Source organism: Sphaeramia orbicularis, chromosome 12, assembly GCF_902148855.1.
Source record: "Sphaeramia orbicularis chromosome 12, fSphaOr1.1, whole genome shotgun sequence".
Classification (NCBI taxonomy): domain Eukaryota; kingdom Metazoa; phylum Chordata; class Actinopteri; order Kurtiformes; family Apogonidae; genus Sphaeramia; species Sphaeramia orbicularis.
The window spans coordinates 40,280,422-40,300,644 of NC_043968.1; the positions used below are offsets into that span (position 1 = coordinate 40,280,422).

At 38.6% G+C, this 20,223-nt stretch overlaps 1 protein-coding gene across 1 annotated transcript in view; it reads left to right on the forward strand.

Annotated features, from left to right (window-relative positions):
* The window catches only part of LOC115429087 (membrane-associated guanylate kinase, WW and PDZ domain-containing protein 2-like), a 145,908-nt gene that overhangs the window by 12,553 nt on the left and 113,132 nt on the right, over window positions 1-20,223 (forward strand). Inside the window, exons 4-5 of the mRNA XM_030148336.1 lie at window positions 17,848-17,905; window positions 19,013-19,134. Coding sequence (XP_030004196.1) covers window positions 17,848-17,905; window positions 19,013-19,134 — 180 coding nt within the window. The remainder of the gene's footprint in view (window positions 1-17,847; window positions 17,906-19,012; window positions 19,135-20,223) is intronic.

Genomic DNA, 20,223 nt, shown 5'->3' on the forward strand with positions numbered 1-20,223 from the left:
CGTATGCATTTAGGACCACTGACAGGTGAACTGGTAATAATGATCAGCATTTTATTACAATGGCACCTTTAAGAGGATGGGATACTGGGCAGCAAGGGAACAAGTTCTTGAAATTAATGTTTTAGAGGCAGCAAATTTGAAAAACTTAAAGATCTGAGCAACTTTGACAAGGACCAAACTGTGATGGCTACAAGACTAGATCATATCTGTGCTTTCAAATGGCATTTCCATTTCTTTTTCCCACAGCAGTCTGGGATTTAGTTACATTTTGAGGACTGTAATCATTGTCTTTGAACTCAGTCGCTGCTCATGTTTTTTCAATTGGATGTCAATAACATAAACTTCATAGAGTGTATTTCCCGCTAAGCTTTAGAAGAGGTGACATGTGAGAGCTGAGCCCAGGTGGGGAGTAAAAGAGCTGCTTCTGTAAATTTGGTATTGATTGGTGGAAAAGGTGGATGTTTGGGTAGGAGTGTATGTGTGTGTATGTGTATGTGTGTGCTTGTACAGTATGTGTGTCTGTGTTTGGACCTGAGCCATGCTCTGATAAGCGCTAACAGGATCTCAGGGTGGAGTCTGTGAGCTGTGACGGGACAACAGGCGGAGAGGAGGAGGAGGAGGAGGAAGAGGAGAGATACAGTATTGCCTGGGCTCCGAGGACACACACACAAACACACAACGGACACACACACTGTATGTAGAACCCTTACTTTAAGGCCTTGAAAACAGTTGTGTTTCTGTTGTTTCACATGTATCTGTTTATAGTACGTTCTTTACTCCGACACTGATTGGACGTGGGCGGGGCTCTGTTTGGTGATGTCACACACGTCTTTGCACTGGTCAATCTAAAAACATTAAATTCACGTACTAACAAAATGTTGAATTGTTTCCTCAAGTTTCCAGGCTGCTGTGAATCAAATCAGATCAAAGTGTACAAAAATAGTTTATAGGATTTGCGATAATCTAAGAACAATTTTCTGTTTTAATTCTGTTTTTAATCTTTGTATTCTTTTGTAATATTTTAGTGTTTTAGGGACTTAAGGTAGAATGAAGTTCTCTAAAAAAAGCTCTTTTAAGAAGTTTTAGCATCAAAAAGTGCCAAATGTTCCTGTTTATTAAGAAGAAGAAATGCCTTTCTATGTCCCTCATTTGGGGAAAATCCTTTTTTTTCACTTATTCTGTACACAAACAGAGGCCCAAATACACACACATTAACAAACATGACCAACATATATGCACTTAATGGTTAAGCGCTGTGAGCAGTTGCTGGTTCGGTGTCTTGCTCAGGCACAGAGCTTTCAGACAGACACGGTTCTGGTTCAGGTTCTGTTCTGGAGTTTCAGAACCTTGATGCTTTCTGGTGAACCAGCCCACATTCACACCAGTTTTAAAAGCAGAACCAAAGTGGGAGAATGTTACCCCGCATTTCTCCATTGTCTTCCTCTACTTCCTGCTTGGATTGAAAACTGGGTTATGACACGCCCACTGATGATGTCACAGTTAGCTTGATACTGGGGTGAAAAAGAAAAACAGTGTGAAAACTGTACAGATCAGGGACAGATCAGTAAATAAAGGCTAAACAAGTAAATCACAGATGACAGCAATGACTTGCATCTTATCTCACATTAAACAGGAAACTAAAACAGCATGAAAACAAACATACCCTTATTAAATATCTATTTAACTATATGGCTTTAAACCCATTTTTGCAAATTTTAACTTACTTCACATTATTTAATTTGAGTGATTATGAATTTATATTTATATAAATATTTCAGCTGGTCACATTTGATGGTGTACACCCAGTTCAAACCAAAGATTTGTGACCAAGCATTTTGGAGCGTTGCAGGTAACAATTACAGGAGGTAGACTGAACCATCTCAGTTCAACTTAAACCATCTTACATTGTCACCTGTAAATCATCAAATCACCCGCAGCGGGATTTAGAAAGTTGCACCATGGTGTGTGTGTGTTTTTCTCAGAGTTTATGGGCTGTAGCTTCACCGTTGCCATAAGCTGTTCCCCCAGTAAATCCTGTCTCAATTGTTTGTGTTTTCTCTGCTTATTAGAGGTAACACCATCTTCTCTAAACAACAGAACTGCTCTGAGAATAGACAGAGAAATTCACAACCCCCTGTTTTTTATGTTTTCACTATTTCTTCAATACCAGAAATACAGCTGTAGGAAATAACTCATTATTACTGTCGTCATTCATTTTCAAGATGCTAGATAGATTTTTTTTATTAAATAGTTCACTGTTTTGTTTTGCTGCATTGGTCTGAACTGGCTAGTCCTTACGAATTGACTTCAAATGTGTGTTTTGTAGAATTACTTTTGTTATAGGTATATGATTTTCTTTCATATTATTTCATAACTGAGTCAGTCTGTAAGAGAGTATTCCTTCCTCAAACAGATATCATCCTCGATTAGCAGTAATAGTTACATTTCTCTAAAACATAGGGTAATAGAAACATAAAGACGCATTCAATGACAATACGTCCTTAATATGAAGCTAGGGTGCAGCACCGTACTTGAGTAAATGTTTTCACCGCTGGTAAAGACAACTTGTTCCCTCTTATGTTTAAATCCAGTTGCAACACATACAACCAAGTTCTGTCAAAATATGCAGGGAAATGTGTGTTCGATTTAGCGCGTTCATTGCTGTGTGTTCAAAGGAGCGTCTGCACCAGTGAAGACAGAGCAGTTGACATCACAGGCGCCTTGTAGTTACATAACTCACTCTATATTTCTCTCTCTGCCTCCATCTTTCTCACCTCATCTCTCTACCTCCCCATCCATCTCCCTCCTCTCTGCTGTCCTCCTGTCTCTTCATTTTGTTTTGGTAGTCGAAAAAGAACTAGGACAGGCTCTTTGCAGAACCTCACTGTTTGCTTTAATTCCCCCCACTCTCACCCTCTCAAAGTTGGTTGTTTTTTTGCAATTTTTTTTTCTGTCCTGCCAAATATTTGTTGGCTGAGAAAAGGGAAACTGAGCTAGCCTGCTGTTGTCTCATTTGATCTTTTACTTATTCAGTGTGTAGCCGCTTGTTTTTCACCTCAGGTATGCCAACGAAGGTAGGGAGAATCCCCCTGATAAGTGAATTAAAAGCCGACAAAACTGTAAGTGTCACTGTTTCAGCATGTTTCATGAGACGACGTCAAGGGGTATCTGGAGAAGCAAATTTATCACTGAATGTACAGTGTATGAATAAACATAGACACAGAGAGGGATTACAACTGTGATGACGCTCAGGTTTGAAGGATTTTAATCTATTTAGAGTCATTTTTTTCTCTCTCTTCTATCACACCAGACAGCCTTTGTGTACATGTATTGCCAAGGCACTGTAAGACTTGTAATTACATTCCGGTCATGTGAGAAGCTTCAGAGGCAAAGAGACAAAGTTATTATCATCTCTCACAGACCAGCATTGGCCTAACATCCCCTTCTAGTCCCCTCTCCAGGGGAAATTGCACAGCACATGATTTTTCTTTCTTTTTTTTTCCTCATGTCTGCAGTTAAAAAAGTCATCTTGTGTGCGTGTGTATGTGCATGTGCGCGTGTGCATGTGTGTGTGTGTGTGTGTGTGTGTGTGTGTGTGTTTGTTTTTCTCCAGTACTTCATCACTTATGTCCAGATGGATTCTACGGTACAGGGCAAAGCTTCTCTAGCCTAGGAAGTGCCGTCTTTCCTGTTGTCCTTTAAGCTGGCTCAGTGGGACTTAGAGATGTATGTGGTGGATTTTGAAAGATGCAGGAAGTTGAATACACACACTGCGCACCATGCAGAGGGTGTACAGGTATAGACAGGTGAGTTATCATAGAGGTAGAGACCCTGCGCCCTCCGTCACCTTGAGACTCCTACAACAGCCGCAGGCAGAGTCGCAGGGAGGGGCGGGTGTAGCTGTCTGCACAGTGATTGATGGGTGTATTTTGAGCATCCCCAGCAGAGCATGCCTGAGGCTTGGAGATTGGAAGGAGGAGTCCAAAGACTTTGTGTGGCAGGTGTGTGTGTGATGTGTGCATGCTAAATTAGCTGTCAGCATGTGTACATCAGCTGCAGCATTTTTTAAGTTGACTTACACCTAGTAGAATAGTGCAGTAAATCAATATACTGTTCTATGATGTGAGGGGTTTGGTCATCAATATATTAACATATGGTTTTTATATCAGCTGATATTTTGTATTTTTGCATTTTGAACATATAATCTGAAGTATTGAAGTATTGAGGTCCCTGTAATAAGTGCCAAAATATGATGCTTCATAACTTTGTATCAGAATAGAATAGAATAGAATAGAATAGAATAGACTTTATTGTCACAACAGACTGTATAAGTAATAATCACATGAGAAACGTATTTATTGCTAATTTTTAAGCACTTTCAAGATCCTTAATAGTTTATAAACTGCTTAAAACAGTTCAAATTTTATGGTCAATTCACTTTATTGTCTCCTTTGAGAAAATCAGTTCTTGTATTTTACCCATCCTAATATAGCACCTAGTAGTAGCATTAGTGATTAGCACATTAGGAACAGTGAGCTGCCATTGAAGGTTCTCAGAGTCCAACTCCAGGTCTTCATCAGTACCTTGGTCAAGAGCACTGACAGTATTGTGTACAACCCAGCTCAAGGCCATGGCAAAATGGAAAACACACATGCTGAACCACTTGCCAGCAAAGAAATATCTGTTTATTAACTGAAGTGAAATAACATAAATAATACTTAACATGTGCAGTGTGTCAGACAGTAGAATAAGTAGTTGCATCAGTAGTGTAATTGTGGATGTGTGAATGTATGTTGTCATGAGGTGTTGTTAAAAAGAAAAAAGGTAAAGAGCAGAACCAAAGTGACAAAAGCAGGGTGTGGAGCTGCAGGAGTCCGGGCAGAGTAATAGAAGACTTAGATGGTGGCAGGTCATTTTAATGCATGGGAGTGCATAAGTCCAAGTGCTTCAGACAGGTGGGAACACTCACCTATAATAAAGCACAACTGATAAAAGCTGTGTCTCTGTACTGAAGCTACTGGGATATTATACAGTGAATTACTGGGCATGGGCCTTCACAGTGCTTTTTGAACTGCCATTTTAAAGTCAAGAGTGGAGTTGAGGCAGTGCAAGGGGGTGGTGGGTGAGCCAATGCTAAATGCTAGCTTACTGACATTGTAAAACTGCACAACCATGTTATTATAATTATAAATATGCTGTTTAGGGTTTTATATGTTTGATAAACTTAAGCTCCAACTGGCAAGTGAGCTGTCAATCACATGTGTCAATCGAAGCCTGCAGGAGACATCAAACCCTCTGAAACCAGTAACTAGGACTCTCATAGATTTAGCCTGTAGTGAATGATTAAATCCAGAAGGAAGCAGTAATGCTACTTCAAAGATGCCAACTGTGAGGAAGCCAAAGCAGAAAAGTAGATCTAAAGTAAAAGTGGGAAACACTCCCTGTTGGAGCTTTATTTGACGTGCACCTATGCATATTTGAGCCAGAGGAAGACAGACCTCCTCTGGTCTGTCTGTCTGTCTGTCTGTCTGTCTGTCGCCCATTTATGCAAGCTAGAAGAATGTCTTAGTGATTAGATATCATCTATTCTCACCTGAGCTGAAGACCTACTGATGCTGATATGCTCTTTGTAAAAGTAAAACACAAAATAATGAAAACAGCTTAATTTTCTAACTCAAGTCAGTAATATCTAGTTAAGTCTTTTCAGATATTTATGTAAACAAATGCCAAAATGTGACAATACTAATTGAAGTGTGGTCAGTTTTGTTTAGTGGTAACAATAGCATTACAAATATGATGAGTAACTAACTTACATTTTTTTGTCAAAGGATCATATCCGTTTGTTCTGTCTGTGCAGCAAAAGCCATTTTTTTGCTATTAAAAACCTCTTAAGTGCACTTCAAAATAATATACTTAGCTTGTTTCCATATTAGCTCATTTTTAGTTTAATACCTAATAATTTGATATCAAGCATGTGTTAGGGCAAAACACAATCATTTAAATGGTTGTGGTCAAATGTCTGTCTCATATTAATTTTTTTTACATTTTAAATCATCGGTTTAGGTTTTGCCTTAAAATTGCTTTAAAAATTAGCTGAATCTAATTAACCTGAATCCGTAATGTTACCTTATCAACAGTATTCAGAAGGCCATCAGGCACTTTTACATAATTATCATATTTAACTTAAAAAATAGTAATAATAAAAAGGGGGTTTCGGAAAATAGCAGTTTGTCAGCTGCTCTCCTGACCCCAGAGGAAAAAAGGGGAGGTCTAAATGGAGTAAATGTGCTGATGGGAATTAAAAGTGGTAAACATATGTATGCAGCTCATTTTCAGAGCTAGTAAGACACGCCAGAACTTTGGAGGCAAAAGAGGAGAAAGTAAAAGAGCCGGGTTACAGTTCAGTAAAGTTCCTCCCAGTCCCTGCAGAGTCTCGATAAGCTTGCAGCCTTGAATGTTCAATTCTTCTTATTTTTATTCTGCTGCTTTACTATTGTCTATTTGCACAGAGAAGGAGAGACCGGTGGGACTCTGCGAATGAGGGGATGTAAGGACACGGATTTCTCCTTGTAACGCAGGTGCATTAAACAGGAGGAAAACAACTGGTGCAAAAACAGTGGCTCATTGAAAGGGAGCATAATAAGAGGAGAGTGGTGTTGCCAGGAAGTGCCGCAATTAATTGATTTGTTGTCAAATCCACGATGCTAGCATGGACGTTTCCTGTCACAGTCGGATATAATGGCTTGTTAATCATCTCTTTAAAGACTTGAATCGATAAATATAACACGTAGCTAATGTCTGTCAATGTGGAAGGAGAAAATATGACAGTGAATCTCCATGTCAAAACCATTTCCAGCTTCTTTCATCAGGCGATGATTTGTGTGTTCAAGGCAAAAGCACATCCACAGCCTGTATTAAATGAGTTGTTTTTTTGTTTGTTTGTTTTTGGTTGTTTTTTTTTTTTTTTTAAGAAATTATGCCTGTTTTCAAGAGTTTCAGTGGAAGTATAACTCAGTTTTGAAGTTCTCGTGCTTGTTGTTGTGAAGTGTACCGGTCAGTCTGAATAAATACAACAAATGACTAGAGCACCATCTCATATAACGACAGAGGACATCAGGCAGGAATATATTCATATTCATATACACCACCACTTCAGATTCAGTCAACATTTTTAACTTCAGAAAAAACTGAAATAAATGACCCACAAGTTGAATGCAACCGGAATACCGATGTGTCAAGTTCTTGTAAATTGCTCCTATGTGGTATTTAAGAGCAAACTCATTAGTACAAGGGGTTCTTGTATAACTTACTGTGCATCATAAGTCAACGAAATTATAGTCACAAACTAGATTTGCAGGCCTACAGAGTCAAGACTACACCTACAGATTACATTTCAGTTTATTTTTTTACACTTCATTGATATATTTTTCCAAAAAAACACAACACAAACAGTAAAAATAGGACCAGTGGCCTTGCAGCTCATTGGTATGTTCTGTGAAGAATCAGTAACAACTTGAATTTGCAAGGTTGTCAGGTTCTGCCACTATGTTAGGTCTTGATGCAGGAGATCAATATCCCATTTGAATCAATCAAATTTGATTTATATAGTGCCACATCATAACAAAAGTTATCTGATGATACTTTACAGTTAGAGCTGGTCTAAACCAGACTCTTAAGCCAATTCACAGATGTCCAACAGAATCCTCCAGGAGTGAACACTTGGTGACAGTGGCGTGGAAAAATTTCCATTTAACAGGCAGAAACCTGGAGTAGGATTCCTCCTGGACTTGGAGGATGGTCATCTGCCTTGACCAGCTGGGGTTAAAGAGAGAGCATAAAGGAAGAGAGAGAGAGAAAGAGAGAGAGAGAAAGAAAGTAGGTGGTACATTCACTGGAGGATAACTCAACAAATTAAAAGAAAGTCTATGTATGACTTTCTATCAGTGCTCAATAGTAAATATATTGAAATCTCCATCCATTTCCATATTATAAGCTATTAAAATATGGCCCATTATACTAAGTAAAGGCAAATTAGCGATACTTCAAAATATCGTCAAAAATTCAAACATCTAAATTTCTGAAAAGTTTGAACAAAGTTTGTGGAGATTGTTCCAGGGAAGCTACATAAATTCAAAATAAACATAATAACATAAATTTGAAATGAATCTGACCAGTATTTTCATTGAAGGAGATTTTTGAAATCTGAACATTTATGACCTTGAGTTTGACCATTTAAAGTCACTCAAGGTCAAATGTCATGAAGCCAATTGAAAGTCTGTGTATGACTTCGGTGCTCAATAGTAACTATATTGATATCTTTATCCATCTAACCAAAACTTCAATAGGCAAAACTTCTCAAAACTGTGAACACACTTTGTGGACATTATCCCAAGGAAGCTATATAAAAAATGTGAAAGTAATTCGACCAGGAGCTTCATCAGAGAAGATGTTTGAAAAAAATTGCTAACAAAGACAATGACAAAGATGACAACAATGTCAAAGATGGCGCCGAAGACCACGCCGGACACAGCGCCTTCACAATAGCTCATGACTTGTCAGCTAGTGAGCTAAAATTCATCAACTTGAAATGCAAAGTATAAGCAAATAAGAGAGCATTTGGGCAAGTTTAGAGAGTATAACTAGAAGCACTTGGAGAGCGCAGACCTCCACCAAGGCTGATCAGTGCCCCCCCCCGTGGGCCCCCCCACCCCCGATCACCACCAAAATTTAATCATTTCTTCCTTATCCCATTTCCAACAAACCCTGAAAATTTCATCAAAATCTGTCCATAACTTTTTGAGTTATGTTGCACACTAACGGACAGACAAACAGACAGACAGACAAACAAACCCTGGCAAAAACATAATCTCCTTGGCAGAGGTAATTAGGCATATACACAGTGACATTCAATGCACAAAAACATATCATCTAACACACACGTGTCAAACATGTGGCCCAGGGGCCAAATCCGGCCCACCAAAGGGTCCAATCTGGCACATGGGATGTATTTTTGAAAAATTGCAAAAAGTACACTTAAGATATTAACACTCAATGGTGTCAAAATCATTTTAATTCAAGTTCCACAAACAGACACATACAGTCCAATTAGATTTCAAGTGGGTCAGACCAGTAAAATATTATCATAACTAGAAGCACTCAGAGAGTGCAGACCTCCTCCAAGGCTGATCAGTGGCCCCCCCTGTGGGCCCCCCCCACGCCAAGGAGGTTATGTTTTTGCCAGTGTTTGTTTGTTTGTTTGTTTGTCTGTCTGTCTGTCTGTCTGTCTGTCTGTCTGTCCATTAGTGTGCAACATAACTCAAAAAGTTATGGACAGATTTTGATGAAATTTTCAGGGTTTGTTGGAAATGGGCCCCCCCGTGGGCCCCCCCACCCCCAATCACCACCAAAATTTAATCATTTCTTCCTTATCCCATTTCCAACAAACCCTGAAAATTTCATCAAAATCTGTCCACAACTTTTTGAGTTATGTTGCACACTAACGGACAGATAAACAGACAGACAGACAAACAAACAAACAAACAAACCCTGGCAAAAACATAACCTCCTTGGCGGAGGTAATAACCTATAAATAATGACAGCCCCAAAGTTTCTCTTTGTTTTTTGGTGTAAAAAAAGTAAAATTACATGAAAATGCTTGCATTACCAAACTATGCTTTTATAAAAAATGTGACTAACCTGAACAAATATGAACAAATGGAAATGTCTTAAGAAAAGTAAATGCAGTTTTACCAATATTCTGCCTGTTACTAAATGTTTTGTGCAATTGTAATGCACATGTGTAAATGATAAACTGATAAAACCAGGTATAATATTGTTAAAATTGCACTCCTCCGCGTCGAGAGGGGCCAGCTGAGGTGGCTCGGGCATCTGTTTCAGATGCCTCCTGGACGCCTCCCTGGGGAGGTGTTCCGGGCATGTCCCACCGGGAGGAGACCTCGGGGAAGACCCAGGACACGTTGGAGAGACTATGTCTCTCGGCTGGCCTGGGAACGCCTCGGGGTCCCCCCGGAAGAGCTGGAAGAAGTGTCTGGGGAGAGGGAAGTCTGGGCATCCCTGCTTAGACTGTTACCCCCGCGACCCGGCCCCGGATAAGCGGAAGAAAATGGATGGATGGATAGCTGGATAGATGGATGGCTGTTATTATTTTACTGGTCCGGCCCACTTGAGATCAAATCGGGCTGAATGTGGCCCCCGAACTAAAATGAGTTTGACACCCCTGATCTAACACATTTATTGCTGGATTTCACTTTATTATTTGAGCTATGGTTTTGTTTGTTTGAGTTTAAGTTTGTCCTCCACATAACATCAAAAATCATAAGACAACATCACATTATAGGCTTGAGTGAATAAAATTCAGTAAAAAAAAAAAATGTGACAAATTCATTTGAGGTCTTGGCTCTTAACTAGAGAGGAAATGTAAAATATATTTGAGATGTAGCAAAGTATTTAAAAGAGATGACCAAACTACTGCAGTGGTAGAGGAAGAAGGGTAAAACACAGCTTCATAATAATTATCAGTCACCACCTCCCTCACACACGAACAGGATTATTACCCCAAGACAAGGGGTATTGTTTTTGGTTTGGTTTGTTTGTTTCATTGTTTGTTTGTTTACACTCTAGCAGCAAAACTATTAGTTGAATTCATACCAGATTTGGTTTATAGATTGCCAGTGACCCAGAATAGATCTAATTACATTTTCGGAACAGTAGGTCAAAGAAGAAATGAATTTATGAATTTTTAAAATCTTGTTTTTTTTCCTATTTACTTACAATGGGCAAAATTTTAAATGTCTATAAAAACATCAATTTTGTTTCAATTTACTTCAAACATGGTATATATATATATATATATATATGTATATACATATATATATATATACATATATATATATATACATATATATATATATATATATATATATATATATATATATATATATATATATATATATATATATATATATATATATAAGCAATTGATATGCTGACATCACATGCATAGACATGATGACATCAGCTGGATCGATGCCAAAATAAGCTACAATACGTGCGAGGGGTGGGGTTTGTTGTGCCTGGTACCACTTGTTTTATTATATCTCTGCTCTGAGTATTTTCCAGAGAGCCTGCTGCTTCATCCCTATAGTTGTGTAAAATATGCATGCCACTGAACTCCACTATCTGTAAGAATCAGGTCTAAAAACTTGATAATAAACAATAATAAATAAATGATAAAATTATAATAAAACAGACTTGATCTGATTCAAACACCCAAACAGGCAAAAAGGTTGGCTTAAGACATCTTTGATTAAAGTGCACCTCAACTCTTAACAAAACTCATGACTTTATTCCATCAGTGCAAAGTATCTGTGACAATAAAATCACTTGACAAGTTCTTTGGTGTCCACCCAACTCAAGACTTTGTAAATATTCTAATCCCTTGAGTCCCTTTCCCTCTGAGACTGTCCTGTTATACTTGACTCTCCTCTTCAGTGCAGCACAAGCTCTTAAATATTGTTTGTGACAAAACCAGAGTAGAACATTCTTATTATCTGCAACTTTGTTGATTGTGAATTTCCTGGAGACTGGCAGCATAGTTATTATCAATAAAAAAAATGGAAAAGTGTTTCTCTTGTTGATTGGAAAGGATCTGAGTTTGTAAATTATAGGCTGCGCTGGTTGAGGACAAACTGAAGTAGTTCCTCAGGACTGTCAGGTACTCAGATTAGGGTCTTGCGTCACAATCAGAAAAGTTTAGATTTGTGTATATTTTCAATTCAGGTTTCTGGGAAAAGAAATAACAGTGATAAAAGAAACAAGACAGATCATTCAGAAAAGATCATAAACAAGCAGTAAGTTAAGTTTACTTTACACAGTGTGGGCTCCTCAGTAGATCTATCAAGAGGTTAGCTGAGGTTCAGATCTCTAAAATTTCTGCTTTTCTTCACAGGGAACCTGAAACCTTGGATATTATTAAAATAAATGGCTTTATTTTTTCTGCAAACACCACTATTCATCACTTTGAACATGGTGGGAATTGGATTCACAGGTGGTCTGGGTTTATTAATGTTTAGTTGGGTGACTGGACAGCGAGTTTGTTGCTGCTACTGTATAAAATATATATTACTGTTATTTCTTTTGTTAGAACTATTATATCACATCCATAATAATTTCATTTTCTTGCCATAATAGTACAGTATAGTTTTTGATTTAGCATCTAATGAAGTCTCCCTGTCAAAACAAGTGGAAGATCATTCTCAGCAAATACTGTAGGTTTGGGAATCTGAGCGTTACCTCAAATCACTTAGAACCATTCTAACCTGTGCTTACATCCACAAGTCAAAATGAAAAAACTGGAACAAAATGTGCACTGAAGTATTATCCAGTCTTGTCTAAACTTTGTTAAGCATTGTGCAGGTCACTGAGGTAGATAAATTAGCACAGAATGGACAAACCAAACAGTGGTTTTATAGATGGTGTTCCAAGTTTTTCGTGGCCACTGTTGGACACTGAATGAGTCGAAGGGTTTCCTGTTGTTTAGCAGTCTGAAACCCCATCACTAGAGGTCATTAAATGCTGCACAATGGACAGAGCTCTTACTGTGACACTTCTCCTGTGGCATTTCACAGACTAAAATCTGAATCTTTATTGTCTTTATACACAAGGTACAGCAAAATTGTGCAAAATTGAGTGCAATCCCAATACAGTGCAAAGAAACCAAGAAAGAAACTAAGGAGCACTATGTACAAAGATTAAAAAAGAGGATTCCTATTACATCAATTTAGAAATATATATGTATATATATATATATATATATATATATATATATATATATATATGTATGCATATATATAAAAAAAAAACAAGAGCTGTACTATTAGCATCAGTAAACTAACATGTCATATTGCACAGGTGAATATGATTGAAAGTACACATTTCACCGTAGTTGAAACTCTCACATTTAGATAAGTGAATGTGGTCTAGAGTTGTCTTCAGAGACCATGAGTTACACAGTGGAGGAGTCTGATCCTCCCACTATTTGCAGAACCAGTTAAACTCCACTTATTTGTTTGGAAAATGAATCAAATAGTATTTCTTTAGGCAGTGCTATCAATAGTGTTTCTTGAAAAACAGTGTGGATTGGATTGTGTGTCTGACCAGCACAAACTTTCATTAATCAGTCCAGGGAAGTTTTACACAGTGCACTGCAACGTGACATAATAAATGAAGACCACTGTATCCAACAAGAGAGAACTTCAATTTTTTTTTGGTAACCACAAAGGCTCGAGGGACTGAAAACTATTCAGCTCAGTTGATTTGAAATGAAGAATAGGAAAGGTGGAAAGGTATATGGATAAACCCCGTTGGTGTCTGCCAGTCCACTCCTCAGACCAAAAAAAAAAAAAAAAAAAGCACAAGCTAAGGAGCGTGAAACTTCACTTGAAAAACTCCCATTTTCTGTGAAACAACAGGTGTAAGAAGATAGATAGTGTGCAAGAAGAGCCAGAGATGGAAAGACAAGAGTTAAAGGGGAAAAGAGAGAGATTATTGAGTGGTGCTGATGATGAGTAGAGCAGCGGGGAAGATGCCAGGATGCCTCCTGCTGGTGGTAAGCGGCCTTCCACCTGTGACTGCAGGATGGATATTGTGGCAAGACTAGAAGTCACAAACATTATTCTACTCTCTTCAGGGCTCCATCATAAGAGCTCCCACCTGAAAATTTCACACCAGTTTGACATTTCCTTCCTGGGCACATGAAGCATTGCTGCGATAAGCAGAGCAGGCTTTATGTGGCAGATACACACACACAGTGTCTGTCTCCTTGTCCAGGAGAGTTAGCGCTCCATCGTTGCCTGCTGACAGAGGGGTTATGGATGCCACTCGGTGGAGCCAGACAAAGGGAACAAGTGAAGAAACAATCCTCTAGGTTCAACATTTATCAGCTCCCCGCTCAATGGGAGTAGCAGTACATTAGTGTGTGTGTGTGTGTGTGTGTGTGTGTGTGTGTGTGGCAACTGTGACATTACATGAACTTTACGGAGGCTACAAAAACCACATTAGTCGATAAACATTTGAATAATTTGTTGTGTTAAACGTACTCTGCTGATAATAACATACAGAACATGATTTAGCAACACTCCTGTCAACCAAGCAATTAATGTATTAGTTTCTGTAAATATTTGTCAATTACTTTATCAGCTAACACAATGAGAAACAAGATGATTGACCCAACAATATACATAACACTTGAAAATGGTGAATAAGAAAGGGAGCTTAACTTACCTAGGTGAGCGTTGGTTGGTTGGTTGGTTGGTTGTGTATTTCTGAATATTCATTAAGTGTAAATAATGCATAATTTTATTCAACTGATGTCAACTGGTGGTGGCTTGGAATGTCTATTGGGTGCTTCACATGATGTTTTCTCCTATTTGTCAGCTCATAGATAATAGTATATAATGTTGTTAGCTTAGCATAAAGCCTGGAAGAGTTGAAGCAACTAGCCTTGCTCTTTCTTCCAAATACAAGTTCATTAAAAACTCACTAAATGTTATAATACAATGTAAAAATGTTGTTCTTGTCTGCACCTGTCTTCAGTCTTGGTTGACTAAGCTAATACACTGCTGGTTCCAGACTTGGTTCTTCCATAGTCTAATACCCCAAATACTGTATCACTAGTGTTATTATTGGTGTGATATATTTGTAATTGATTGAAATTTATGAAGCTTCGAATATGATACTCAACACGTGCTAAAAACAGTAATCCTTTTTAAGTTTAGATGTCACATGTAGCACAGTTTGAACAATCCCATCTTTCTGCAACAGAAAGTACAGACATTTCTGGCTTCCTGCAGCTCCTCCTGTGGACGTTTTATTAGAAAAGCTTTTCATTAGAGGACTGCTGAAATACATGACGACTCTTTGATCTGCTGTATTTGTGTGTCTGCTGGTGTGCATATGCAAAATGACAGAAGTATGTGTGTGTGTGTGTGTGTGTGTGTGTGTGTGTGTGTGTGTGTGTGTGTAAACTACTAAAACAATGTGTGTGTGCACATCTGTGTGTGAAGCCCAGTAAAGGTGAGAACATGAAACACTCTCTTTCATATTTAATGAGTGGAGATGGGTCTAAGGAATGCTGCAGTGTTCACAGGCGGTATTCCCGTGGGCTGTCAACCTGCTCACAGCACTCTGTTGTATCACTCACTATGGTGTGTGTGTGTTTGTGTTTGTGTTTGTGTTAAGCATGCATTTAGTGAGTGTGTAGGCAAAAAATAGTGCATCCTACTGAAAGTTTAATAATTTGTTTCGAGGGGATGGGGGCAGGGGTTCAGAGAAGCATATGGCACATGCATGAGCACTGCACCAGTATTGTTTTGATATTTCTCCTCAGTGTATGAGAACTGAGAGAGATGAAAGTATGCAGAGTTCTATTGAATCTGCAAACTAGGCCACGCATTAATACAGTGTGGCACATATGCATTGACCATATAGTTTTACATACCATACGTATTTGATGTATGATCGTAGCGTGTTGTTTCTCACAGATGTCATGCCCTCCCAGTTGCTGCAGGATCCTCAGGAGCCTGAGGTGTTTTACCAATCCCTCTGGTTGCTTCTTTGTCTGATTAAGAAGCATTTTCCCTTCTGTTATCTCTGCTTTCATCCTGATTAACTTTGCATTGTCACTAATCAAAGCTGGTCTGATTCTGCCGTGAAGCACACTGTCCCAGAGCTCTGCAATGGATTTAGCTTCAAAATTATTTCAGCAGGAGCCTCACACACTTTGTTCCCAATTTAGTTTTGAATGATCGCACTATTATGCTAAAACACTGGAGTTTCCATTTGGGTATATTCCTTAAATGCTAATTTCTCATAATCTGAAAAGCAAATGGGGAACTCCTTCGAAGACATGCTGGAGGTGCTGTGCTCTGTTCGGGAGCTGTGGGCAGAGGAAACAGGAAAAGAGGAGACGGCTCGCTCAAAGGTCCTGACGGGTTTGACTGATGACTGTCAGGTTTTAAAGAAAGATCAGCTTTGATCAGTCCGAACAAAAACAGCACCTTCCACCTTGCAAGCTTCATAGAGGCTGAGAGAGCAGAAATATCTCTGACTCTGCATTCTGACAGTACTACTGAAACTTATGCGGAGCACTAAATCTATTGACTTTATCTGAGCAAGTGTTTGTAACTTATTATTTAGCGCAGTATATCTTTTTAGTGCATCATTTCACCCTGGCTATCAAATTCTATAAAACTGACACCGCAATGTGACTAAATACATACAGTAATGTGTGGTAGTTTTTCTTTTCTGTTATACATGACTGTCATCCACTGCATCAACATACAGCAGTGATACTATTATTAACATGGGTAATATTTGTCATTTTATCATTGTTTGAGTTATTCTGGGATTCCCATCTCTAATAACCTCTAATCTAATATAAGAATGACATTGATGAAGAAAATTAATATAACAGAAAAACACATGCATCAATTGACTGTGCATAGTTTCCGCCCTGAAGTTATTTTGTTTAATATGCAGCTGCCTCATTTTATTATGTTGTTCTTTTGTTACTTCATGCATACTTCAGAGTACAGCTGATAAACAGATCTTAATTTTGGTATTTCTTCACTTGTAGATGATAGAAAGGAACATAACATGCCCACACTTGAAATCCCTCGATCTTCAGTCCATGCAAGGGTTTCCTTATCACTGAGTATGATAAGCCCGGTTGAGAACTACTGATGCACGCCAAAGTTTTTGCACATATGGACATGCAGAAGGGCAGACGGATGACAAACTGATGACAATACCTTGTGGTGTGGGCCGAGGGTAAAAAGGAATCCCAATGTCACACAAGCAGTGGAAAACATCCCTCTTTAAATGTATATCAGTAAAGTGTTGCAGTTAGACTATACATGAAACAAATAGCGGCTGCACACTCTCTGAGCCACATTATGTCTTCAAAGATGATGTTTTGATCCAATTCAGACTTTCATCAGGTCAGATAAATAAAAAGTGCAGGTTATCATGGTGACAGCTATACAGATCGTGTTCATTTGTGTTTCCTTAATGAAACAATTCTTCCCATGTTGGAGCACTGATATCTAGCCTTTTATTATGAGTCATTCACGTTCTTTTCACAGCAGTTGTGCCGTTTGATCTGTCTGTCTATGTCTTTCAGTAATTAACTGTCATGTGCTTTTTGGCAGCGATTGTATTTGATATTTAACTCTTAACTATAAAACCCCAGTGTAAAAATATACACCACTTCATACAGCGAAGGTTAATCACCCCGAGGGTTTGTGCTTGTTCTAGTTAAAGCTAATAATCTATGCAAAGTACTCACATCAAAACACAATATTTACAGTATGGATAAGATGCAGATCATAAATATTTCACTGATTTAATTTCAGCCACTAGATCTATCAAAATTTGATGTTATTTTGCAACTTTCTCTTAGAAAGGGGTGCATTTGATGCATGGCTTTAAAGAGGAAGTAGCCTCTTTAAATCAATCAACATGACGAGCTGCTGAGAAAACACATCGTTAGGGTTTTTTTTTAATCTTGTGTCTTGTTGCAATCAAATTTTTATAAAAGATGAAATGTCAGAATATTCATACAAGCCTGAGCATACGGCCTGCTAAGAAAACAACCATGCTTCAGTTCCAGTTAACATGTTATTGTGCCATCAAAAAGTCTGGTAATTACAGACGTAAAGATGATGCTGTAAAGTTATTCTTTTCATGCAAGATCAATATGTGGTTTCAAGTTCAGTGAATAAACAAGCTCTTCATTATTGTTGTCCCGCTACTGTTGTTTTTTTACAGAGCTTCCGTACGGCTGGGAGAAAATCGATGACCCCATTTATGGCAGCTACTATGTCGAGTAAGTCGGGTACATCTTTAATATGTAATGGCTTGCTTTTGATTTTCAGTGTAGCCCAGTGGTGCTGTATTAATCATATTTATTAGGAGCAGACTGGTGCTGCAGCCAGGAAGTAGCTGCTCCCTTTTGCCAGCCCGCTGATGGCTTACTGTTTTTAATCTGTCTGTGCATACATGTATCTGTCTCAAACACTTTACAATGAACCAAGTTTATGAGCAGAAGTCAGTGTTTGTTGAACCATTCTCCCCTTGTTTTAGTATATATGTGTCTGTCAGCTACAGCAGTGGCTTGTCAGTGCAGTTGACTGTCCTCTGTATTGAACTACATGTCCCCTCCCTGTTCAGAGGTGTCACTTTTTTGGCTAGATGCTCTTCACTCTCGGACGAAGGGACGGAGCTCTATTTTTAGACAAGCAGGGGGAGTCATTTGGCTCGACTTTCCTCAAGAAAACCACCAGAGTGACATCTAGTCATAGACTGCCTTATGAAATGCTCTCTTTTCTTGAAATGTTCGTATTTCGATGCTAGTTGCATGAAAGAGGTCACCAGAGTTTGACATTATGTAAGCATGTAAAAAATATAGTCAAACTGTTTTGATAATTAGCACCATGATACTAGAGTCTTCATTAATGATAAGGTGGTGTGTGTCTGTGTGCACAAAGATGTCTCAAAGAATGAAGGAAGTGTCTAATGATGACTAATTATTTCACACTGGGAAATTGCAGTTTTAGTGTTCGGTGACTGTTCCCCCTTGCAAACTAAATTAAGAACAACGTGGGATGTTAAAGGAAATCACTGCTTCATGTGCAGGTTTCCTTCCAGTCACTGATTCACATGCTGCTGCTTATATGACAAGCAGAATTTAGGAAGGAAAGCTCCATGTCAGGCGTTTGTTCCCTTTACTCAGCAAAGCCGCTCTGCAGCTCTCTTACATAATCTGAGGACCGGCCATTTAATTAATCATCAGAGCAATAGCTGCTTTAGTGCCACAATTTTTAGATCTGGTCGTTGCAGAGAGGGGGGCTGTGTGAAGTGTAACAGGCTTGTCATCTGACATCTGAAGTCTGTTCTGTTTTTTTTTTTTGTGTATGTTTTTTTTAAATAATAGCCATATAAATAGAAGAACCCAGTTTGAGAACCCAGTCCTGGAGGCCAAGAGGAGACTCCAGCAGCAGCAGCAGATGCAAAGCCAGGGTCTGTCCTCACTGCCCCTTCCCACCATCTACAGAGGTAAGACCACCCTGTTCAATTTAAAAGATTTTAAAACACAACACCTTTAAATATTATCATTATTTAATATGGTTGTACAGTGTACAATAAATTGCTGTGTGCTTAATTTTCTCCTTAAAGTACTTTCTGTACAGATGAACAGAAGATGTCCACATGTACAGATGTATTTCACATTCTTGTTTTCATGACAGCTGTATGAAAGTACAGAAACAACAGCTCTGAATAACAGCAGTGAACATTAACTTATTTATCATGTATGTAATGCAGGCAATACATTTTCCTGTACATTTTATTTTTTTATTTATTAATGGACAGTAGAGAGATGACTGAAAATGTTAAACATATCGATGTGACACATAGAACAGAAAGCCCAAAGCCGTGGTGCATTTCATAGATGGTGTCCTTATAGTCGTTCTGCTTCTAGGTCATGTGACATCTGTGTGGGATTCACTGTCATTGTCAGCCAACAATTGGCTTACAACCAATAAATTCCATTAAAACAGCATAAGGGCAACAACCATGAACTACATTATCCTTGGCTTCAGGATGACAGTTCATGTGTCTCCACCTGTTTTCTGTCCCCTCTATACTGCCATCTGTCAGACAAAGTCACAAAAATGCCTACAAGATGAAAAAAAGAAAAAGTAGTGTACTTTGTTTCTTGAGTTGCAGTAGTAACATAATGACAATTATTCTCAAGTGTAATAGGACTAAGACTGTCAACTGATACCAGTTGGTTCACTTGTAAGACATGTGACATGGTTTTTGAAACTAATTAGTCAACTTGAAGCTCAAAGGTCAAGGTAAACAATATGTTTTATGCTCTGTTTTTTAATTACTGGTTTCTTACTACCTGATTGTAGTGCTCATGCTCCATTCACTCACCACTGTTTTCATAGCAGCAGGACATACATGCTAGGAAAACTGTCTGGACTGGATGGTGAAGTGGAGGTTTGTTTCCGTAGTAACGTAGTAGCACAGAGCTGTGAGTAGAGAGCCTGTCTCTGTGGTTACACTCTGTGTACATTCCAGTGAGGCTCTCTTTCCTTCCTCCTCTTTCCTCCTACTTTCCTCTTTAACTTTTCGGTG